This window comes from Aquarana catesbeiana, linkage group LG03 (assembly GCF_042186555.1).
Source record: "Aquarana catesbeiana isolate 2022-GZ linkage group LG03, ASM4218655v1, whole genome shotgun sequence".
Taxonomy (NCBI): Eukaryota; Metazoa; Chordata; class Amphibia; order Anura; family Ranidae; genus Aquarana; species Aquarana catesbeiana.
In genome coordinates, this window is record NC_133326.1 from 248,619,577 (window position 1) to 248,645,518 (window position 25,942).

At 42.3% G+C, this 25,942-nt stretch overlaps 1 protein-coding gene across 1 annotated transcript in view; it reads right to left on the minus strand.

Moving 5' to 3' along the window:
* The window catches only part of NELL2 (neural EGFL like 2), a gene marked incomplete in the record, with an annotated part of 447,509 nt that overhangs the window by 157,878 nt on the left and 263,689 nt on the right, over positions 1–25,942 (minus strand). Inside the window, 1 exon segment of the mRNA XM_073619952.1 lies at positions 18,321–18,446. Within this exon segment, the coding sequence (XP_073476053.1) occupies positions 18,321–18,446 (126 nt within the window).

Sequence of the window (25,942 nt, forward strand, 5' to 3'; positions counted from 1 at the left end):
CTCACAGGGCTCTGCTGTGAAATATTAGATCAAGAATTGTAATTACATGCCCCTGTTGAACAGGAGCTGAAAAATTAGGCCTTAGGCACTGGTGCTGGTGCCACAACACTGCAACCCCTCACAGACACTCTAGTTGGAATGCAGGAACGAGCCCTGCTGCAAAGTATTACATCAAAAATCGTAATTACACGCCCCTGTTAAACAGGGGCTGAAAAATTGTGCCTTAGGCACTGGTGGTGGCGCCTAGAACCAAAAATGCTCTTACAAGCTATCAGCGTGATGATTGAGGAGGAAGAGGATAATTACTCAGGAATAGTCACTCAGCATCAGCATAGGCAGTCTTTGAAGGGATCTGAGATTTCAAAAAAAATTATTCGGTTACATCAGCATCAGGTGCTTGGTAGCTGGTGGTGATCCAAGACTCATTCATTTTTATGAAGGTCAGTCGATCGACCGAGTCAGTGGACAGACGCACCCTGTGATCGGTTACCACGCCTCCAGCAGCACTGAATGTGCGTTCCGAAAGAACGCTGGATGCAGGACAGGCCAGTAGCTCAATTGCATACTGTGCAAGCTCTGGCCAGTGATCCATCCTCAAGGCCCAGTAACCCAGAGGATTTTCGGTGGGAAAGGTGTCCAAGTCTGATCTTGCCCCTAGGTATTCCTGCACCATGTAAAACAGACGCTGGCGATGGTTGCTGGAACCAATCATACCTTGGGGCTGCGGACCAAAAAATTGTCTGAACGCATCGGTCAGACGGCCACCTTCTCCACCGCTCCTTCTTTGACTGACCGAAGCCTCAGCAACACGTTGTCCAGAGACAGGAGTTTGTAACCTCCCAGTCTCTGGGAACGCGTTGCACAGACCTTTCTGCAAGGCCTCCCGAAGATGTTTCATCCTCTGCTCCCTCTGCGATGGCAAGATAAGGTCCGCAACCTTACCCTTGTAACGTGGATCAAGGAGGGTTGCCAGCCAGTATTGGTCCTTCTCCTTGATACCACGAATACGAGGATCCTTACGCAGGCTTTGCAGGATCAGGGAGGCCATGCAGCGTAGGTTTGCTGAGGCATTCGGTCCGGAGTCCTCTGGGTCACTAAGGACGACATGGTCCGCAGCCACCTCCTCCCAGCCACGTACAAGTCCATGTGTTTCTTGGGACTGATCCCTTAAAGACTGCTGCTGATGCTGAGTGCCAGGCTCCACCTCCATACTGACACAATCTTCCTCCTCCTCCTCCTCCTCCTCTTCCTCCTCGTCCTCTTCCTGTGTGATCGGCGGGCACGCAGGAACACTGTCTGGATAAAGGGGGCCTTGAGAGCTAAGGAAGTCCTCCTCTTCCTGCCTCTGTTCTGCCTCAAGTGCCCTGTCCATTATTCCACGCAGCGTGTGCTCCAACAGGTGGACAAGGGGGACAGTGTCACTGATGCATGCACTGTCACTGCTCACCATCCTCGTGGCCTCCTCAAATGGTGACAGGACAGTGCATGCATCCCTGATCATGGCCCACTGGCGTGGGGAAAAAAAACCAAGCTCCCCTGACCCTGTCCTGGTGCCATAGACACACAGGTACTCATTGATGGCCCTCTGCTGCGTGTGCAGCCGCTGCAGCATGGCCAACGTTGAGTTCCACCTGGTGGGCATGTCACAGATTAGGCGGTTCTTGGGCAGGTTAAACTCCTTTTGGAGGTCCGTCAGCCGAGCACTGGCATTATATGACCGGCGGAAATGCACACAGACTTTCCTGGCCTGCCTCAGGACATCCTGTAAGCCCGGGTACCTGCCCAAGAACCGCTGCACCACCAAGTTAAGGACGTGAGCCAAACAGGGCACATGGGTCATTTGTCCCTGTCGGAGGGCAGAGAGGAGGTTGGTGCCATTGTCGCAAACCACCATTCCTGCCTTAAGTTGGCGTGGCGTCAACCACCTCTGAACCTGCCCCTGCAGAGCTGACAGAACCTCTGCCCCAGTGTGGCTCCTGTCCCCCAAGCACACCAGCTCAAGCACCACATGGCATCTTTTGGCCTGCGTACTTGCGTAGCCCCTTGAACGACTACGGAGCACCGCTGGTTCCGAGGAAGAGGCCATGGAGGAAGAAGAAGAGGAGGGGGTGGAGGAGAGAGGTGTGTCACAATCATTAGCATTTTGGAGGCGTGGTGGCGGAACAACCTCCAACACTACTGCACCTTGTCCTGCATCCTTCCCAGCTGCCAGCAGAGTCACCCAATGCGCCGTGAAACTTAGGTAACGTCCCTGTCCATGCCTGCTGGACCATGAGTCAGCGGTAATATGCACCTTACCGCTGACCGCCCTGTCCAGCGAGGCATGGACATTGCCTTCCACATGCTGGTAGAGAGCCGGAATCGCCTTCCGTGAGAAAAAGTGGCATTTGGGTACCTGCCACTGAGGAACTGCACATTCCACAAACTCACGGAAGGGGGCAGAGTCTACCAACTGAAAAGGCAGCAGTTGAAGTGCTAGCAATTTTGCCAAGCTAGCATTCAACCGCTGGGCATGTGGATGGCTGGGAGCAAACTTCTTTCGGCGGTGCAGCAGCTGGGGCAGGGAAATTTGCCTGGTACAATCTGACGTCGGTGTACCAAAATCAGATTGCCCACAAGTACGTGGCTGTGACACACCTAATTCTACACCTTCATTCCTCTCAGTGCAGGTCTCAGAGAGGACTGAAGGTCTAGTGGGGTTGGAAATCTCAGCTGATGAGGAGCAAGCAGAGGTCCTCTTTGTTCTTTGGTGTGGGTCTTTTAGATACGCTTGCCAACGAACTGCATGGCAGGTCAACATATGTCTGGTCAAGCATGTGGTACCCAAGCGGGAGATGTTTTGGCCACGCGAGATACGCTTGAGACATATGTTGCAAATAGCAGCGGTGCGATCTGATGCACTCGTCTCAAAAAAGGCCCACACCAAAGAACTTTTTGAATAACGCGCAGAGACTGCAGCGCCCTGCACATGTGGAGCTTTGGGGTGTGATGCAGTCAATGTGCTGCCCTTAGGCTGGCCCCTGGAGGGCATCCTGCCTCGTTGGTGATGTGCCGCCTCCTCCTCCTCCTCTTCTCTCCTATCAGGCACCCACGTTGAGTCAGTGACCTCATCATCCCCTCCCTCCTCATCACTGGAGCAAACCTGGCAGTATGCTGCAGCAGGGGGAGCATGACTGCCAGATTGCTGTCCTTCTTGGGCACCCCCTCTGTCCGTGCTTGTGTTACTGCCTTCATCGAGCTCAGTATCATCATCAGAGCCTTCCAAACGCTGGGCATCCTCCTGGAGCATGTACCCAACACTGTGGTCAAACAGTTCGAGGGACTCCTCAGGAGGACATGGTGGGGCTAGGGAAGGAGTCACTGATGACATTGAGCCGAGGGAAGAGGCCGCTGCTTTGCCAGACAAAGTACCCTGGGCATGGGTGAGAGAGGATGAGGAGGATGAGGACGGCTTGGTCATCCACTCGACCAAGTCTTCCGCATGTTGCGGCTCAACATGGCCAGCTGCCGAAAAAAAGGCCAAGCGTGTCCCATGGCCACGTGCTGATGAGGATGCACCGTCTCCACGACCAGCACTAGACACAGAGCCTGCTTGCCCTCTCTTATTGGCTTGTGACTGTCTGCCTCTCCTTCTTGGCCTTCCAGACATACTAATGGCCTGTAGCTGCACTAAGCTGGGATATATATATATATATATATATATATATATATATATATATATATATATATATATATATATATATATGTACTGATACTGCAGCTAGCAAAATCAACTGCCTGCCTGTAGTATGAGAACACCACCAACCTTCTACAGGTAGCTTTAGCTGAACACTGAGGTGGACGCACCCCACTAACTTGTAGGTTTAGCAGAACACTGTGAGCAAGACTAACTGTAAATAGTCTAGCTGCCTGACTGTGGTACTAATAGGATCAAAAGAACACCAGCAATTTTATTTAAAATACTGTAACAAGACAAGCCTGCCTGTCAGTAAGAAGATAACAGGAACGGATCTAGCTGAACACTGTGAGCAGGACGCACCCCACTAGCTTGTAGGTTTAGCTGAACACTGTGAGCAGGACGCACTGCACTAACTGTAAATAGTCTAGCTGCCTGACTGTGGTACTAATAGGATCAAAAGAACACCAGCAATTTTCTTCAGGTAGCTGTATTTACTGTAACAAGACAAGCCTGCCTGTCAGTAAGAAGATAACAGAAACGGATCTAGCTGAACACTGTGAGCAGGACGCACCACACTAGCTTGTAGGTTTAGCTGAACACTGTGAGGTGGACGCACCCCACTAACTTGTAGGTTTAGCTGAACACTGTGAGCAGGACGCACCTCACTTACTTGTAGGTTTAGCAGAACACTGTGGGCAGGACGCACTGCACTAACTGTAAATAGTCTAGCTGCCTGACTGTGGCACTAATAGGATCAAAAGAACACCAGTAATTTTCTTCAAAATACTGTAACAAGACAAGCCTGCCTGTCAGTAGGAATATAACAGGAACGGATCTAGCTGAACACTGTGAGCAGGACGCACTGCACTAAATGTAAATAGTCTAGCTGCCTGACTGTGGCACTAATAGGATCAAAAGAACACCAGTAATTTTCTTCAAAATACTGTAACAAGACAAGCCTGCCTGTCAGTAGGAATATAACAGGAACGGATCTAGCTGAACACTGTGAGCAGGACACACTGCACTAAATGTAAATAGTCTAGAAGATAACAGGAACGGATCTAGCTAAACTGAATACAGTGTATATATATATATATATATATATATATATATATATATATATATATATATATATATATATATATATATGCGCAACACCTGGGATGCATATATATACACAATACACTTTAAGTGCAGCTAACTGACTGACTGTCCTGCCTAATCTAGCTAACTCAAATGAAATTACACTGTCTCTCTCTCTCTCTAAGCACACCGGAACACACTGCACAGGGCCGCCGTGCAGGCGGCCTTATATAGTGTGGGGCGTGTACTAAATCCCCTGAGCCATAATTGGCCAAAGCCTCCTTGGCTTTGGCCAATTATGGCTCTCTGTTAAGGCGGCGCTGTGATTGGCCAAGCATGCGGGTCATAGTGCATGCTTGGCCAATCATCAGCAAGCAATGCACTGCGATGCCGCAGTGAATTATGGGCCGTGACGCGCCACACGAATTTGGCGCGAACGGCCCATATCGTTCGCAATTCGGCGAACGATCGAACAGCCGATGTTCGAGTCGAACATGGGTTCGACTCGAACACAAAGCTCATCCCTAATCAGAAGTAATAAGAAATATAACTGGAATGTAACATGATCCCACACAGTGTGTGACTATCAGAATGCAGTTACATTCAGTTATAAATACAGGTTTTTTATAGAGAACCATCTCTTAGTATAATAAATGAAGAGATATCAGGAATTAGGATGTCAGTCCATTGAATCTTCTTGGTCCATGGATGATGTGGCATAACGGCCTCTTTTGTGAGAATGATGATTCCCATTTTGTTCTGGAATTTTCTGGGTGCTGCCTGAAGGTGAAGATGATGCCATTCTTCTGCGTGTGGGAGAGTTGCTACTTGTGGGTTCTGTCAGATTTAATTTTAAAAGGGTTTGTTGTAGTTCATCTGCTGATCTGCTTCTATAAATTGTACCTTGGTAGTTAAATCTGACTGAAAAGGGGAAGCCCCATTGATACATAATGTTGTGGCGTTGCAGTTCCATTAGTTGGGGTTTCATGGATCGTCTTTTAGTAATAGTAAGTTGGGATAGGTCAGCAAAAATTTGATAATTGTGTCCTTGAAAATTAAGTTCCTTTTTTTCTCTTGCAGCAATTAGTATTTGTTCTTTCGTTCTGTAATAATGACATTTTGTGATTATATCACGTGGGGGTCCATCTTTCTTTTTGGCTGTGAGGGCTCTGTGTACTCTGTCCAGTTCTAAACGTTCAATAGGGATATCTGGCTTTAGTTCTTGTAATAGAGCAGTAATAGTAGATTGCAGGTCTGTCACAGTTTCAGATATTCCCCTTATGCGCAAGTTTGAACGTCTGGCTCTATTTTCGTAATCTTCGAGCTTAGTTTGAAGTATTAAATTCTCTTTTTTTAATTGTTCCAATTCTGTTATATTTTCTTGGGTTGTAATTTCAATTTCATCCATTTTTATTTCTAGGGCTGCGGTGCGGTTTCCCAGCTCTCTTATTTCTTTGGTTAGGCTGTTTGTTATTTGGTCTGAGGTTTGTTTTAAAGCCTTATGAAGCATTTTTTCAAATTGTAATAATATTACTGGGGATGCTGAGGAGGCTTGTGGAGAAGTTTGTGAGAGGATTTGTTCTGTATCTGACTCAAATGGAGAGTCTTGCTGTGACATTTTCTGTCTGTGAGAGCGCCCTGATGCTGTATCTTGTGAGGTGACTGGAGCTGCTTTAGTTGCAGTGAGTGCCTGTGAGCTCTTTGTGAGGTGATTTTTATTTCTGCCACGGTTTCCTCCCAGTACCATATTTCCTGCCCAAACTTTCACAGTTTGTTCCCTGGGGCAAAAAGGTTCAAATAGATACCTTTTGAGCCTGCAGGCTCCGCTTTGTCCTTCTCTTCTCTCATCAGCGGTGTGGAGCTCTAACAATGCATGTCTGCTCCGCTAGGCTCCGCCCATCTCCCTCACATGAATGAGCTTTCATCTGTATATGATGTCAGTTAAAGCAACCCAACATGTTTTTTTTTAATTTTTTATTTAATATAGCATGTTTCTTTTGAACTTCTTTTCAATCTGTCTTACCCTAATCAGCCCTAATTAACTCATTGTGACCCTTCTCCCCTTAATTATTTTCCTGCTGATTTTTGTATTTCTAATTTTATAACCAATAATATATTTAAACGTTTGATTTTTGTTCTTCATTTTTTTGGTGTTGCATAGAAGAGGGCACTTTTAATTTGAAACTTTGCAATGCTTTGTTCTAGAATCATAATTTCAGTATAATTTTTAAACATGGCCAATCACTGGGGGGCGTGGCTTAGCGGCACATGTAGAAGGACGTGTATCTCCTCAGCTCCGCCGGCCATCCGTGCTTTTATCCTGCATCTACCTTCCCAGCTTATCTGAACTGGACCATACTGATCCCTAAATCACCCGGGGGACATCCGGAACCCATATCTGCCCGCACCGACGGCCACAACGGTGCTAAAAAAGACCGGCAGCGGCAAGGGACAGGCAGACATCCAGGATCAAGATCGCACCGACCCACGCCGAGTGGCCAAATAGCAGTATAAGGAGGCTGCACAGAAGCTTCTATTTGGTGGCAGATCCTACAAGGATGCCCTGGCCGGGGTTACTGCGCAGAGGGCTTCTCCTGATAATGCTCAGGAAGATGATGATACAGTACCCTTAGAGGATGAGACTGGATTGTCCCCAGAGTGGAACGCAGGGAGTACTCCTAAGGATTTTACTGTTAGGCCTCAGACCAGTACATCAGGGTCAGAGGCAGCAGAACCCACGCTCAGAGATATATTAACAGCTGTGACCTCTTGCAATCACTCCATAACTGCTCTTTCTGATGAGATAAAGGAAGTGAAGGCTGAAATTTCATATGTACGCCATGACATGCAGAAGCTTAGGGAGAGAACCTCTGCTATAGAAGGCAGGCTGAGCACAGTGGGGGATGATATAGCACCTATGCAGAGGGATCTGAATTACAATTGTCATCTAACTGAGCAACATGCAATGCGACTTGATGAAATGGAGAATCGCATGAGATGAAATACTGTCCGTGCCCTGGGCATCCCGGAGAGAGCAGAGGGTAAAAACTCAGTGGAGTTCATAGAACAATGGCTTATATCTACATTTGGCAAAGACTCCTTCTCCCCACTCTTTGCTGTTGAAAGGGCACACAGGGTACCCTCTCGCCCTCTACCACCAGGCAATCATCCTAGGCCTTTTCTATTCAAGCTGCTGAATTTTAAAGACAGAGAAGCAATATTGTCCTAAGCCAGAGTGAGGAGAGAGCTATTAAAGAGGCCAGAAGACAGCGTCCAGATCAGCCTTAAAGTTTCACTACCTTTTATGGGACAGGGACATATTATTTCAGGTCCGGCGGAGAGAGGAGCATATTTTTCTTTGAAAAACGTTTAAGTTGCTAATAGCCTGCATATGTGAGACACCATTTACCAACTGGAAGTTGTTTTCCTTGGGTGTTTCCACTGCCTTCCCCCACCCAGGATGGTCTACCTGGGAACAGTTTCTAAGTTAGCCCTAATGGCTGAGAATATGGTTCACTTTACGAACACTGACATTGATGTTTTATGTTTTTTGGAGTGGTTGTTTTTTCTTACACTCCCCTCCCCCTTTGTTTTTCTTTCTCCCCTCCCCCTTTTTTTCTCCTTTTTTTCCATTTTTTTTCTCAATAGGTCTCTCCGGAACTATAAGTGTGTATCCAGCCCTGCAGCTTTGCAAGCACAGTTTTGTGCTAAAATGTATTCCAACAGTGTGTGTAGAGGTCACGTATGTACCACAGATTCTAGACCTGCTTTCTATTATGCTTTGTTACGTATGTGTCAATCAGGTGTATTACGATTACACAATGACGGTCAATGTGGTGTTATGCATACAGTTGATATATACAAATGACAGCAAGTGTTAAGATTCTGTCATGGAATATTAGAGGTCTTGGTAATCCTATAAAGAGAATGGCGGCACTCAGACATTTTAGATCCGCACAAGCGGACATTGTGTGTCTACAGGAGACCCATTTTCCCCCTGGGGCTATCCCTAGTTTTGGTTCCAGAATATATCATACCCAAATCCACTCCACCTACTCAGCATATGCGAGGGGGGTGAGCGTCCTGATTCCTCGGGATGTTCAGTTCCATTGCTCTCAGAGGATTGTAGACCCAGGGGGAAAGTTTATTTTCTTACTCTGTACAATATCAAACTTAGTGTGTATTATAGCTAATATATACATACCACCCCCATATTCCGCAGAGACCCCTAGACACCTGGCTAAATTTATGGCACAATACCCCAATGTTCCTCTAATAGCAGTGGGTGACTTTAATAATTATCTGCATCATAAATGGGATAAACTACCTACACCCTCAGCTGTAAATGTCCGTAACAAGGGACTGACACCCTTTGCTGGGTTGATATCGGAGTTGGGCTTGACTGATGTTTGGCGCAGGAGTAATGCTCACATTGGACAGTACTCTTGCTGCTCCACGGCCCATGGGAGCCTATCCAGAATAGACCTGGGGCTGGGTAATGCTGCTTTACTCCCATTGGTCGTTGAGTCCGGTTATGGAGATAGACACATCTCTGATCATTCCGCCTTTTGGGTGAAAATAGCGATCACAGTGACCGTTCCATTCAGATGCTGGAAGCTCAACCCCTTTTGGCTAGCTCTATTTCCCACCCCTGATCCAATTAGAGAGCGCCTAGTATATTTCTTAAAGGACAACATGGGCTCAACCCAAGTAAATATGGTTTGGGAGGCCATGAAAGCATTCGTACGCGGCCAGTTCATAACCACAATTAACAGTATAAAGTCTAATACAAAGGCCTGGGAAACAGAAGTATGTAAGGTACTTAGGGAATCAGAAGATGCATATATCTCTAATCCCACAGAGGATACAAAAAAAGCGTGGTTGAGTGCACAGGCTATGTCCAGCCAGCTGGCTGAAAACAAGAGATTTTTCCTGCAGCAGTCACACTTTGAGCAGGGGGAGTCTACTGGACACATGCTAGCATTATTAGCGCGGGCGCAGGGTTCCCCTTCTATGGTCTCCTCTTGTGTGATACGCAAGGAGCAGTTCATACGAAAAACACAGAAATATTACAGGTTTTTCGGTCATTTTATGCTGATCTGTACACGTCTAAAGTGTGCCCTGAGGAGAGTGACATAGTGGATTTCCTTAACGAGTGTGAGTTGCCTCGATTGTCCACCTCGGAGGCAGAACTCTTGGATGCTCCGATTTCAGCAGGGGAATTGGCATTAGCCTTAGCACAAACACATAATAAGGCTCCGGGAGCTGATCGCCTGCCATCTGAGGTGTACAAAAAATATGTGGACACATTACTACCTAAGTTACTAAAAGTATATAATGCTGCATTGGAGAAAGGTGTACTACCTAGTTCTATTAATGAGGCAATTATAATAGTGTTATTAAAACCTGGTAAAGATGCCAAGTCCCCTGACTCTTATAGGCCCATTTCATTACTAACGACCGATGTCAAACTGTTAGCCAGAGTATTAGCAACGAGACTCCCTCAAATAGTCCAAAAGTTAGTGCATAGGGATCAATCTGGATTCATACCTACCAGATCCACAGCCCAAAACATTAGGCGCCTCTTTTTAAACATTCAAATCCCAGTTGAGAATCCCGGTAATCAGGCCATTTTTTCACTGGATGCAGCTAAGGCCTTCGACAGTGTCGAGTGGCCTTACCTGTGGAAGGTACTGGAACACATGGGATTAGGTTGTACTTTCATTAGATGGGTCAAACTCTTATACGCTCAGCCATCAGTCAGAATTAGGGACAACTGGGAACTTTCAAAACCGTTTCCTCTGTTCAGAGGCACAAGGCAGGGGTGCCCTTTGTCACCCCTGCTGTTTGCCCTGGCACTGGAACCTTTGGCAGCTAAACTGAGAGGTGACAGCAGGGTTGTAGGATTCCATCGCGCCACAGGAACAGACGTTGTATCATTATATGCTGATGATACCCTGTTATATCTGGGTGATACCCAAGACTCTTTAAAGATAGCTATGCATCTAATTAAAGTTTTTGGCACACTGTCGGGATTTTCCATTAATTGGAATAAGTCAGTGTTGATGCCCCTGGACCCACTATCTGCTCCGTTGCCTGACTGTGCTTCAATGGTGCAGGTAGTGTCCTCCTTTCGCTATTTGGGTGTACAGGTGTCCCCAGATATCACCCAATATATCACTCTTAATCGTATTCCCCTACTTACTAAATTTAGAGAAAAATGTAATGCCTGGTGTAAATTACCATTATCAGTAGTTGGAAGGGCGAACCTCATAAAAATGGTGTGGTCTCCGCAGCTATTATACATATGCCATAACTCGCCAGTATGGATACCTCGGCAGTGGTTCGATAAGATAGATTCCCAGTTCAGAGAACTACTATGGCGTAAAAAAGCACCTACAATCAGTCTGTCCACTTTACAATATAATAAGAAAGAGGGTGGGCTGGCGGTCCCGCATGCTAGAGTCTATTTCCTCGCATCCCAGCTACAGCAGCTGGGAGGGTGGGGACTGACAGATGACTTGGATCCCATACGTAGACTTCTTAAGTGAAGTAAGTTTGCTGAAGAGGTTGGGCTGAGCGCTATAACTATATGAGCAATGTTTCCGGAGTATGGATAATAGATTTTATGTTGCAATGTACATTTGACACTATGTTTTGGTTGCATTGATGCTTACTCATTTTACTGTTTTTAGTTCTGTTCCGCACTGCCTTACTATATTATATATATATATATATATATATAAAAAAAATGGTATTCAGATGTTGTACATCTTTGATGACCTTGCAAAAGGACACTTGATATTTGTTATGGTCACCGGTATGTCATGGTTATATATGAGTTGTATATGGCTGTGCGGAAATTCAAATAAAACTTTTTTTTTATGATTAAAAAAAAAAAAACATGGCAAATCACAGAATAAAATGCATACTTTTTATATACAGAAACATTATGTATATTTTTTTTTATCTAACACCAATCAAAGTAGTAGCATTTTTTGTGTTGCTTTTTTCTCTATTGATTGCATACAAATAATTTTAAATCATTTTTACAAGACAATATCATCAAAGAAAGCCTTGCTAGTCCTAAAATGAACAATATATGGATTACTTTGTTATCTTAAGTAATGACAAGGTTATTGCCGTAAATGTGAGAATCTGGTCTATAGGGGTGTACACATGTGAGCTGAAGTGGTAAAAGAATAAAAAAGTGTGTAGGACTTAATCACAAGATTCTTGCAGTTTCAGCAACATTGAAAAAGTTGCCTGTCTATCAAGTACCTGCAGCGGATAACCATGTCAGAAATTTCAGCCAGACAGTCCCCAACAGCAGTACTGACTGCCACTTTTCATTTTATCTTGTATATTAGTAGGACAAAAAGTACTAAGGATAATGTGAATAGCATCTGGAGAGAAGAGATTTCAATTTAGACTCCAATATTATACAAATACTTTCCAATATCAATGGCTGATTTTACAGTAAAATTGTACCTAACCAAACTTTGGCAACTACGGTTAGTAAACTATGCTACTGACGGGTCTGGTTGCTTTATAACTCTAAGATGCTTTGTTGCAATTTTAATATGCAACACAGATGACATATTATGATGGACCATTTTATTCTCACCCTAATAAACACACATTTTGTACTAATTGATATTACAATATATGACTTTATAACCAAGACACTATTCGGTGATTAAGCCAAATTGTGGGTGTTTGCAGGTGTGACTTTGAATATGGGTAGAAAATAGTAAAAACCTTCGCGCCAGTGGTGTCGATAGCAGATAATATATATGAATTACATATACTGGTGATACATCTAGTAAGAAAACATTCCCAACAATAAAGAAAATTTGTGGAAATATATAAACAATCAGTGTAAGCTGCTCCCCAATTTTTGAATAATCAAAAAAATAGATAATCAAAAAAAGGAATGTAAGGAAGATAGGGGGCGCTAGATACCATATTATTCAAGTGCTCTAAATAAATAAATCTCCTGCATTACCAAAAAAATGGAAATGTAAGAAAGCTAGGGGGCGCTAGATACCATACTATTCAAGTGCTTTAAATAAATAAATATCCTGCATTACCAAAAAAATGAAAAACATAATAATGACAAATCATAATTAGATTACACATTGGAGTGCCCACAATAGTGAAAAAAATATATAGTGATTGATTGTCCACATAAAAAAGTGTTTTGAAGTGGTTGAAATGATATCTTTCAATAATATCCCAATCTTGTTGCTGTAAACGAAAGGTTTTCCATCACCAAAGGAAAATAAGAAAAAGGAAAACACCTCGAAGTAGTAGATATCTGCTTACCAGATACCAATGACTCCTTTAGTTAAAAAGAGAGTCACTAGCGCTTGTGCAGGGTTGTGCCTGCTCACATGGATGGCCGGACTGTGGTTGGTATTATAGGCATGGATCGTTCCCGTCAAGCTCATTCAAGATAGGATAAGGATACATAGGAAACAAAAACAGTCTCCATAGCGTAAAACCATTTATTAAAAAAGTAAACAAATTAAAAAGCCAAATGGCCACTTACATTGGTGGGTGCCTACCCGGCACTGGGGCTGCTTGCATGTCAGGGTGACTTCACAGTCAGAAAAAGCCTTTCATGTCTCCTCCACGCTGGCGTGCGTTCCAGCTTACACAGGGGGGCAGCCAAAGGATCCGGATGTTGTTGGGTGATAGGACATGTGACCACGTACCGCTCTGGATCCACACAAGATGGAGCTAAGCTCCAGACCATAGCTGAACTTTCCAACCTTATTGCCATGAGCACAGTTCCTGTGGTCTATTTTCCAACTACCCGTCCACTTCCTGTTCCTAATAAAAAGTCACATTCGTTTTCAATTAAGGATTTTTTTTGAACAATATAGTAAATATCCACAAGATGGAGCTAATGCTCCAGACCATAGTTGAACTTTCCAACTTTATTGCTATGAGCACAGTTCCTGTGGCCCATTTGCCAATTACCCGCCCCCTTCCTGTTCCTAATAAAAACCACCATTCCAGTGACCAACGTACGCTTCCCTGAAGACGTTCACTACGAAACGTACGTCGGAGCGGTACGTGGTCACATGTCCTATCACCCAACAACATCCGGATCCTTTGGCTGCCCCCCTGTGTAAGCTGGAACGCACGCCAGCGTGGAGGAGACATGAAAGGCTTTTTCTGACTGTGAAGTCACCCTGACATGCAAGCAGCCCCAGTGCCGGGTAGGCACCCACCAATGTAAGTGGCCATTTGGCTTTTTAATTTGTTTACTTTTTTAATAAATGGTTTTACGCTATGGAGACTGTTTTTGTTTCCTATGTATCCTTATCCTATCTTGAATGAGCTTGACGGGAACGACCCATGCCTATAATACCAACCACAGTCCGGCCATCCATGTGAGCAGGCACAACCCTGCACAAGCGCTAGTGACTCTCTTTTTAACTAAAGGAGTCATTGGTATCTGGTAAGCAGATATCTACTACTTCGAGGTGTTTTCCTTTTTCTTATTTTCCTTTGGTGATGGAAAACCTTTCGTTTACAGCAACAAGATTGGGATATTATTGAAAGATATCATTTCAACCACTTCAAAACACTTTATGTGGACAATCAATCACTATATATTTTTTTCACTATTGTGGGCACTCCAATGTGTAATCTAATTATGATTTGTCATTATTATGTTTTTCATTTTTTTGGTAATGCAGGATATTTATTTATTTAAAGCACTTGAATAGTATGGTATCTAGCGCCCCCTAGCTTTCTTACATTTCCATTTTTTTGGTAATGCAGGAGATTTATTTATTTAGAGCACTTGAATAATATGGTATCTAGCGCCCCCTATCTTCCTTACGTGACTTTGAATATGCTATATTATTTTAAGGAGGTGAGGGGCGGATGTGAGATAATTATAACCCTACATAGGTACTATCCCAGAAAAAGCATATATATAAAACAAATGAAGTGGGGTGGGACTTTGTATGTACCTTGTAGGGTTTAATAAAGGCATGTACAAAAAAGTTTAAAAAACAATCATACTTTATTTACCATATACAAATGGTTGAATAAAAACATTGCAATTACAGCTACTTAAAATCAGTTACTGCTATTTTGTCCAGGATGTGCTGGTCCTGACTAAGAGAATCAAGATGGATGACCTTCGCGTTTCGTGGGAGATCCTGCTTCATCAGGGCCTTGAAATAGCACAAATTTTGTACATATACTGTAATAACCTACAAACAAGATTATAAATATGAATACTAATAAATGTTTTAATTATCATTAACTACAGAAACAAGGGGTTAAAAATCTTTTGATCACCTAAATGGTAACATTACAACATATTGAAAAGCTAACAGATTAGAGCTAAATTACATTTATTTCCTGCCCCATAGTGTGTCAAAAGCCAGAGAAAGAACAAGAAGGAAAATGGGAGACAAACAAGAATATATAATTCCTTAAGAAATATAATCAAATATCAGTCAATGCCTATATCCCCACCTAGGCGGCTGTGTACGGGATCATATAAAATGAAATACACTACTGTTTCACCTGTATGATGCCAGTCATTCAGTCCAGTGAGGAGGAAGCCTGGGGGGCTTATGAGGATAGCTTCCGTGTCCTTACCGGGAAGAAAAAGCAGACTCCTATGCAATGGTAATGATGAGATTGCTATAATATCAGTATGTCAAAATGGAGGAGGGAAAACGAGAAGGGTGGGAGGGGGAAAAAGGAGGGTGGGAAAAGAGGGAAGGGGGAAACGGAAATGGAGACAGTAAGGAAAGGAAGGGGTAAGCAGGGAGAACCAGTAAAGACGGTAAAGAAGGGAGCGGGTTTTTCCTGCTACACCTTACTTTCTTTACTGTCTCCATTTCCCCACCTTCCCTCTTTTCCCACCCCCTCCCCTTTTCCCCACCCTTCCTGTTTTCCCTCCTCCTTTTTGACATACTGATATTATAGCAATCTCATTATTACCATTGCATAGAAGTCTGCTTTTTTCTTCCCGGTGAGGACACAGAGGCTATCCCCATGGGCCCCCCAGGCTTCCTCTCCACTGGACTGAATGACTGGCATCATACAGGTGAAACAGTAGTGTATTTCATTATATGATCCCGTACACAGCCGCCTGGGCGGGAATATAGGCATTGACTGATGTTCAATTATATTTCTTAAGGAATTATATTTTCTTGTTTGTCTCCCATTTGTCCTTTTGTTCTTTCTCTGGCTTTTGACACACTATGGGGCATTAAATAAATGTAACTTAGCTCTAATCTGTTAGCTTTTCAATATGTTGTAATGTTACCATTTAGGTGATCAAGAGATTTTTAACCCCTTGTTTCTGTAGTTGATAATAAAACTGTTATTAGTATTCATATTTATAATCTTGTTAACATCTTGTTTGTAAGTTATTACAGCATATGTACAAAATTTGTGCTATTTCAAGGCCCTGATGAAGTGGGATCTCCTGTGAAATGCGTAGGGCACCCCCTTTTGATTCTCTGAGTCAGGACCAGCACATCCTGGACAAAATAACAGTAACTGTGATTTTAACTAGCTGTAAATGCAGTGTTTTTATTCAACCATTTGTATATGGTAAATAATGATTGTTTAAGCTTTTTTGTACATGCCTTTATAAAACCCTACAAGGTACATACAAAGTCCCAGCCCACTTCATTTGTTTATTTATGCTACATTACAATCGACTAGCATTAAACAAGCATTATAATATGTCCAAAGAAAGTGTATACTCCCCACCACCCCAGGCAGGAATATTCATCCCTTAGTCAGAAGTACACCTCCCTTACTCTATTCAGCAAAATCTAACCTCCCCATCTAAAACTATAAAGCTTCCATCCAGCAATTTACAGCCCTTAGCCAGCAGTAAAGACCTCTACCAACTGCACTTTTGGTCCATCTACAATTAGATGTCCTAGCCAATCCCGACATTCTTTCCCTAGCAAGCATAACCCTATTGTGTGCCTTATGAAGTTTTTCAATATCTATTACATCCCTCCCAGCCATTTGCCTTGACATATTCTTTTAAAAGAGAATTATTAAAACAGCCACCCTTTAATCAGGTATTGATTAGGAAAATCAACCAATAATTTGTAAATAGAGCAAGAGTAAATATTCAAATCTCTCTTTATATTTGCTTTTTGTAATCTCCTTATTTTAATCTCCCTTGTAATCTACAGTTGCACTCCGACTAGGAGAAGCAGCAGAGTGAGCATTTAGGGTTTTACTGCATTGCATGGTCTGTCAGTTTAACACAGTTTACATGTCTACAATAGCGCAGAGCATAGAACAATTTCAGCAATGTGTTGATGCATATCTGTGTAATTGAAAGGCTTGGAGGAAGAGAGGTAACTAAGGAAGCAAAAATTCAACAGGGATTTATTTTCTAGGGCACCCATCAGAAAGATGAGTGCCTTTGCCATGATTTCTATTGAACTGTGGCCATGGAGGATACAACTATAACAGCAAAAACAAAGTGTTAGGCTGGGTTAACACCATTGCACAATAGCAGGAGATTTTGACCGACTCTCTACGGAGCCGGTGCACATATCTATGCAGCAGGTCCAGTGCATTTTGCAGAAAAATGCTGTGCGTCTTTTGGTCCGTTTAAGGTGCAAATTCAACCCAAAATTTGGGCTGAAATCGTACCTGAAACAGTGAACCAGCACGAGCCAGACCCCTGCTGTGAGATGGATCCATTTTAGGTGTGAACCGAGCCTTAAAATCACAGGTTAGTGCAAGTCCAGTAAAATACTATTCTTCATGAAAGGCCTAAGATGTCAATTTACGGTTACACCACAGTCATTACTTGTACTGCCTTACAATTGTCTTTTTAGTATAATCCTGTATTGTAGCCAGCTTCCAAGCCTTGATGATGGGAGAGTCTTGAACCCCTTTAATGGGTTGGATTCGTCTTCTGACGCTTTATAAAGGTTTAATAATCTTTTACTGGCGTTGCACTAACCTGCAATGCCCTCATCTTTTTACGGGGACCCACAGAGATACCACACATAACAGAGAGCTGCCATTCTTGATCTGGAGATTAAACAGGTTTTTCCCATTTTTATCTAGCACTCCTAACACTCTTTTTGCAATTATAGGAGTAAGGCAGGACATATATGTGGGGCATATGGTTGATATGAAGATTAAAATTTTCATCCGAAGTTCTGCTTTGAGTCAATAAAAAGGAACAATTCATCTTTATGAACACACTATGCTGCATTTAAAAAAAAAAAAAAAAAACTGCTTCAGTGCCTTATAAACCTTTGAAAAATATCCCCATGTAAGAACTTTCAACTATTCAGGATAAAAGTTATTTTTCAATGTCAGTTTCATATAACTCACTAAATAGCAATGCTGAAAAAAAAATACTTACGTATTTTACCATCATGTTCCCGGTTATAGCATAAAACAATCAAGAGATAAATATTACTTTGCAAGAGCTTTTGTAATAAATTGTAAATCCTTATTCCTGATTTGAATGCCTAGTGAAGAAAAATCGTTATCAAAATAATAACAAAATGTGTTTTGTCCTTACCTGTGCAGGAATAGTCATCAATTTTGATATACCCAGGTTGGCAAATGCACATAAAAGATCCTGGAGTATTAACACACACAGTGTTTTCTCGACAGTAGTGACGTCCTTCGGCACACTCATCAATATCTAGATAGGCAACAGAAACAGGACAAAAGATTAGTTGTATAATCCTTGGGCTCTTGTGCTTTTATTTAAACTTTATTATGTGCTAAACAGCAATTTTAGGCAGCAAGTGAAACCAATCAACAAGTGAATAATGCTAGCCACCAAACATTGCAGCTGTGCCTGATATTAAAATTCCCTTCAGCTTACAGTAATCTAAATTATCAGCTATCCCCTGCAGTAAAAATTGAGAAAGCATGCATCTGGGTACTTCAGCAGAATGTTGGCAAAATTACAGAAAGATGGGCTCCCTAATACACATCCTATGGTACTGCAAAATGGTCAGATCATACTGCAACTAAGTCTTGAAACTAATCTTGGAATTTACCCAGATACCTATAACCCCCTCTGCAGAATTGGCTCTTCTTCATATTAACACAGACACTGTCCTGAAATCAGTCAGAATGCTCATCATACATATTCTTTTCTCCTTTCTGCCAAACTTAACCTCATGGGACATTGGTGATCATACCCAATCTATCCGATATATTGAGATCTCAACCACAATTATTCACTTGAACGCCTGTTTTCTTTGAAAAACTACTTGTCTAAATGTAATTCCTAGGTCAATCTTGGAGTTCTTACCGGCTATGCAAGGGTTGAGTACTGATAAAATGCCTTAAGCTTATCATGCTCACTTATAGTCCTTACTCTTACAAAGTGACACTCTACAGCCATTAACTCACATCATCCCAAGTCTTCGACCAGTACCAGAAATTTAGAAACCAGTTCTTTTGGTTCTCTCAAACGTATCGCTCTGATGTTTAGCATATAGGATTTGTACAATACCTTGTCTCAATGATTCCTTCCAGCATGTTAACTCTTTGAAAGCGCAGTGCCTTCAACTATAAGACTTGAGCAATTTTTTTTGTTGGGTCTCTTCTATACATTTTTTCCTTATGTGGAACCTCTTTATACTTCAGTAAAAATGATTGGAATAAAAAAATCCACAAAGTACCTCAAATGGTCACAGAGTGTGCATTACCTTATGCTTGTAACGCATATATTGTTTTCTTCATCACCAATTCAATTCAGACTTCCAAGTTTATGTTAAAATTTGTTAGTGCTGACTTACACTTTTAGATGTACTGTACATCCGGCTCTTTGTATGTGAGATTCAGCAAGGAGCCTGGGGTAGGGGGTTCATGTGATTACCTATACCTTATCATAAGAAAGGGTTTTAGGATCACCAGACTACTGAAAAAAAAGGTATTAAGGGTAATTTTATGTACAGTGGTCCACTACTGCTATGCATGGATAGAAATAATTTACTGAGCAGGTAGGTTTTGCACTTCATGTGAATCTCAAGATTTTAGTGCAGTTACACTTTTCTCAGTCCCCACTCACTTTATTAGTGTTACACTCTCCTGTCACCCTCGAGGAGGTCTGAACAGAAAAAATCACAGCAGATTAGGGACTTTAGGGAAATGGGAAACTTTGCAAAATAAGTACCTGCACGAATTTTCAGTGGCAAGGGCATCAACTTATATGAGGCCCCAGAGCATAGTCGCTATAGTCTCAGCTTTCAAGCCTTCGTGTCTAAAATAATCTAAAATAATCCTATAAAATGAAAACACCGAACCTGCTAGAAGTTTTTATGTAAATCTGTCAGAATTTCCTAAACTATAAACATCTTTTACCATAAAATACTGGCATCTAGATAAATCACTATGCAGCCTAGTCGTATTGTGCAGAATAAATTAAAATAGTCATGTAATAAATATTACAGAAATATATAGAGGTCTTCATTTATAGCTACTATTCGGAAAGAAATACAGGATACACATTCACAGATAAGAATCTTTGCTTTTGTTCTTCTGTGTAAAGTTTGAGAGAAGTCAAAAATCAGTTTTTAATCCTAAAAAAATGCTTTCATCAGAATATAAACTAGCCACCAACGAGAGGAAGGGTAGCTCTCTTTCTACAATGACAACTACAGCTTTAAAGTGATTGTAAACACTTATATACCCACTGAAGTGACAAAACTCAGGTGATACAGAGATGATATACAGTACATCTGCAGCCCTCTCTTCTCTACAGCATTCTAAATCACACAGCTCAAAGGCTTTTTCTCAGCTCCAGAGGGCAGGGAGTAGTGCTCTGATTCCACACACTGCACAGCATAGGGCAGGCAGCTGAGTGTAATCTTAGACCTGAGTGGAGGGAAAAAGCACACTTCCCTGTACAGCCTCATAGGGGGAAACATGCACAGCTCAGGCTGTCAATCGCCTGCTGTGTGCTGAAGGAGGAATTGGGGCCGTCCCTTGGAATTCCCCTGGTGTTGGCAAAACCTGTCAGAAACAGACTCCTGAATAGCAGAGGAAGGAGAGATCAGATAGGAACCACACTGGGTGCATTAGATTGAAGCTAGTGAACATTATGGTGGGATATGGTTTGTTAATTTTTCATTTCAGAGGTTCACAACCAATTTAAGATGTAGCTTTACTAGCTGAAGTTAAATGGCAACCACTTATTGGGAAGTATGCAGCAAGTCACAACTCAAAGCTGTGTACTGTGGTCTTTATTTCACCGAGTCTCCAAAAGGTTTAAATGCACAAGTAGTGAAGCTACTATTTGGACTAATTAAGTGCACCCATTGGTACATTGATCAAAGTTTGAGAACCAGTGACTTAAAACATATCATCTCATTCTCAGTCATGACTTCTTTGTAGATACCAAATGTATTAATTGATAATTTTGTAAAATATTTCCAGTCTGATTTTGCATTAACATGCATGTTTGCTATGAACACCTAAGGACCAGGAGTAACAAACTACATCATATAGAATTGTCAATGTGTAGGTTTCTGTGGCACTAAAAGGATAGTATGGCAGAGATGTCCACCTTAGAAGAGTGAAAAATGAATGATCTGTTGTGGAGTGGACAAGACTTGGGAAAAAATGCAACACATTTTTTTCTTGTATATGTATTAGTGTTGGCACTGACATATTTCCTTATTAAAGTGTAAGTTCACCTTTACAGAAAAATCTGTAAGATGAACTTACACAGGACCCCCCCCCCCCCCAGCCCCAGTGCCCTGTTGTGTGCAGATCTCCCGTTCTGAGCCCCAGTATAGCCGTGTCAGGGGTTCGGGGCTTAGAAGTCCCCTCGGCATTCACGTGTCTTCTTCCCCGCTGACAGGACGGGTTACGCGGGTTCTGATTGGTCGGCGCCGCTCATGCGACGGCACGGCCCTCCTGACGGGGTACGTTTTGGATATTTAGCTGTGGGGATTTCTAAGCCCGTGGTATACAGATCAGACAAAAAGGTATATAGTGGCAGTATTTTAATGTAAAAAGATTTATAAGCTGTGGACACTGGGGGGGGGGGGGGGTTTGCGGGGTGGGTGGATGAACCATTTTCCTATTACTGGGTTTAGTAACACTTTAACTATACATAAAAAATTTGATAGAGTTACAGAGGCTGGCTGGTCCATTCAAAAGCAACAGCAGTGATGCCTGCTTGGCATTCAGACCCTCTCAATCCAAGCCATTGCCGCCCCAATGCAGAGAAAGCAAAAAAATAGATGGGACAAAAATTAGCTGCAGGGAATACCACTATTTGTTTTTACTATTAGTTGTATATAAAGAATATCCATTGTTAGACTTGTGCTTTTGCTTGGATTTCATCATCTTACAGCAAAATGCTAGTTTACAAAACAAGGGGGTGTAAAGTTGAGATTTTGCCTAAAGATGACCAAGCACGGTCTTTTAAAAAGGAATAAATGGTCTTAGATAATATCAAGTGCTGAATACACAGTTGTGCTATGCTTGCTTAGATCTGTCTGCGTAGGCTAGCCTGACAATCCTCTGGGGGTGGTGTATGAAGGCAATAACGCTATATTTCCCAAAAGAAGCATTACAGATTCATTCAGATTTTTCTTCTGCACTGCTACTTCATTCCTCTTTTGTAGAGTATTCTAAATAAGACAGCTAAAATGATCTTATTCCCGTCAAGGCTTGTATGCATTTTTGACACATTGAAGTATCTCTTGTGGCTAGTTATTAACGCGTATATCTGCTGAACGTCTTTCCTCATTTTCTTGACATCTGAACACTGCGGCACATGCATGTACCCATATTCAGATGTCCAATTAAAATCATACCTCATGGTTATGTTTAACCTCCATGGGATGTTCAGTTCTATTTCTTACTACTGTATTAACTAGAATGCTCTATACAGATCGTATGCAAGTCTGGAAAAAGTGCAGGTTAGTAAGCAAAGCTGAGTACATACTGGAATGCACTCCCCAAAAGTAGCAGGCAGAGAGAAAACTAAATAACTGAGATTGCTCAAAGACTGGCTGTAAACAGCAGGCAGGGAGACATCTATACATCCAAAAATTGTTGTGATGTCAAGGTTATGCACATGTTGCAACAACGTACATTACATGTGTCAGTGCTTTGCCCCTACTTCTGTGTGCATTGCTGTGCATTTCACCCCATTTATTTTGAATGGGCCGTTTAATACTCCACAATGTGAACCAATGCGTGCACTGCAGCACACAGCATTGTGGTGTAAATAGGCCCCAATATTCATTGCAATGTTGCATCTCCAATTAGCCAGAATACAGAGTGGAAAGGGTGGGGCTTAATAGGAGGGTGCAAGGATTCACATATCCACAACTCTAGCATACTATCAGTTGTATGTGTTTGAAGTCCCTGTGCCGATTCTAGGTGCATTTACAGTATGTCATGTTAGACAATCTGTTATGAACACAGGCTTCACACTGTATTAAAAGAACCTAAACAGGGCAGTTAAGAGAAGCCCCAACTATAAATGACAGTCTGCTGGACCTGGTAATCAAGCCATGCAGAGCTCATTACTAATGTTCATATAAAAAAAAAATGGTGAGGGAAAGCACTGGACACCTTTCCTGCCATGGTGCTATATGCTGGGTGTCCAGTGCACCCCTGAGACTTTAAGGGGTGGGCTCCCTCTAGGCTCACCTGCCCTCTGCCTATCCATTATAATGCATGTGTTCCAATTTGGAGGCTTTCAAAATTCAGAGTTAGGACTACAGATACTGGGGTGCCTTGACAGAGCTCTGTAGCTTATGTATTTGCAAACGCGTACAAACAAAACTGTTTTAAAATGCATACTGATAGACAGGACAATTTGGTTACTTAGCAGGCTGGTTGGTAAGTTGAGCTGGGAATTTCTTTGGTTTTGTTTTGTATGTGTTGCCCTTCCATGTGCTCCTTGCTGCAAAGGCCAGCTATAGGTGAGGGCAGTGGCCATTTGTTTGTATTCATATAAAAAATACCTGGGTAGCAGTGACCATAACACAATTTCATTTAATGTTAGCTGTAAACAGCAAGTTCATATTGAATAGATAAAAATGCTTAACTTTAAGACCTTGTGTAGACTGGGAGGGAATATTGTCAAAGAACATAGAACAGTTAGGATATGGAAATACTTGAATTTGACTGTATGCAAATACACTGCAAAATATATTTCCATGGGCAATCATTTTAAAAGGCTAAGTCAAATTTATTAAATACCTTCTTGAGCTCTGTGTATACAAAGGAGAATGGGGGTGCTCCAATCTATAATAGGGATAGTATTGACATAGGTCTTTATACACCTTCAAAAATTATAGATTGGCAGGAACAATAAAAAAGTTCTCTCCTGCTGAGCTACACATTCCAAACTTTTACATAAACAAGAGAAAAGTGTTCTTTTAATCTGAAGATGATCACACTAGAAGGCACTGCTGTCCTCTAGCAATCCCACTGGGTGATAAATAAGCACTGAAACAAAAAGACAGAGTGCACAACCTCCCTAATGTAAAGCAAATTATTAATTCCAATGTAAAACCTTAAAAGAATGCACGCACATGGTTTCCGATTAGAATGAACACAAGGTGACAAGGGTGAGGGAAGGGACACAGAAGTACGTCATGGTTGACTTGACGAAGGAGGCTGTGTTTCCGAAGCACGTTGTCATGGCAACTGTGATATGCCTCCGTGTCCCTTTCCTCCTCCCTTGCGTCATGGTCTTCTGGCTATGGAGTGCTCCACTGGCTGGACCAGACGCATGTGCAGTAGCATCAGCATGCTGAGCAGCGGCTTCCATGGTTTACAGCTGTCAGCAGGCTCCATTGAGAGCTTTCAGTACACCTGGACCTTACATCAGCCATTGAGGAGAGTTGAGGCCAATTGAGACATGTTCAGTTTAATCTGGAACCATGTATAGTGGATATAAAAAGTCTACACGACGCTGTTAAAATGTCAGGTTTCTTGTAAAAAAAAAAAAAAAAAGAGACAAAGAGAAGTCATATCAGAACTTTTTCCACCTTTAATGTGACCTATAAACTGTACAACTCAATTGAAAAACAAACTGAAATCTTTTAGGGGAGGAGGCAAAAATAAATATCTGGCAAGTAGTAGCTGTGTGGTACATGTGACAATCTCCCGTTATACTTCATATGTCTGGGCTGGGGGGTAGTGTGGCAAGACAGAAGCATTTTCTTAAGAAAAACATCCAAGCCCGGCTAAATTTTGCAAAACACATCTGAAGTCTCCCAAAAGCATGTGGAAAAATGTGTTATGGTTGAAATTTCTGGCTATAATTCCAAAAGATATGTTACCCACAGTGAGGCATGGTGGTGGCTGCATCATGCTTTGGGGCTGTTTTTCTTCAGCTGGAACAGAGGCCTTAGTCAAGGTAGAGGAAATTATGAACAGTTCTAAATACCAGTCAATATTGGCACAAAACCTTCAGGCTTCTATTAGAAAGCTGAACATGAAGAGGAACTTCATCTTTCAGCAGGACAATGACCAAAAGCATACATCCAAATCAAGGAATGGCTTCACCAGAAGAAGATTAAAGTTTTGGAATAGCCCAGACAGAGCCCAGGCCTGAATCCGATTGAAAATCTGTGGGATGATCTGAAGAGGGCTGTGCACAGGAGATGCCCTTGCAGTCTGACAGATGTTTTTTGCAAAGAAGAGTGGGCAAATATTAGCAAGTCAAGATGTGCCATGCTGATAGACTCATACCCAAAAAGACTGCTGGGATAGTATTAACATAGCCCTAAATGAACCACTATGGCTCAAAATTGAAATTTGTCCATAAACATTTAGACAGAATAAAGGTGAATAAAGCACCCAGACCAGATTACATACACCCACAAGTCCTAAAAAAGTTATTTCAAAGCCATTGTTTATTTATTTATTTTTTTAGGAACTCTTTAATGACTGGTGTAGTACCAATGAACTGGTGTAAGGCAAATGCCTATATTTAAAATTGCATCAAAGTCTTTATCAAGTAAATATAGACCTTTTAGTTTAAAGTGGAAGTCCACGATGAAACTAAAATCCCTGCATCTATAGCCAACATTCTAGCCCTGAAAAGAAAAACTCGCTCTACATACCTTTTCTGCAGGCGATCCGACCCGATCTCCAGCAGCGGAAGCTCTGATCCCACACTGAACTGTGATGTGCAGTATTAGTTTT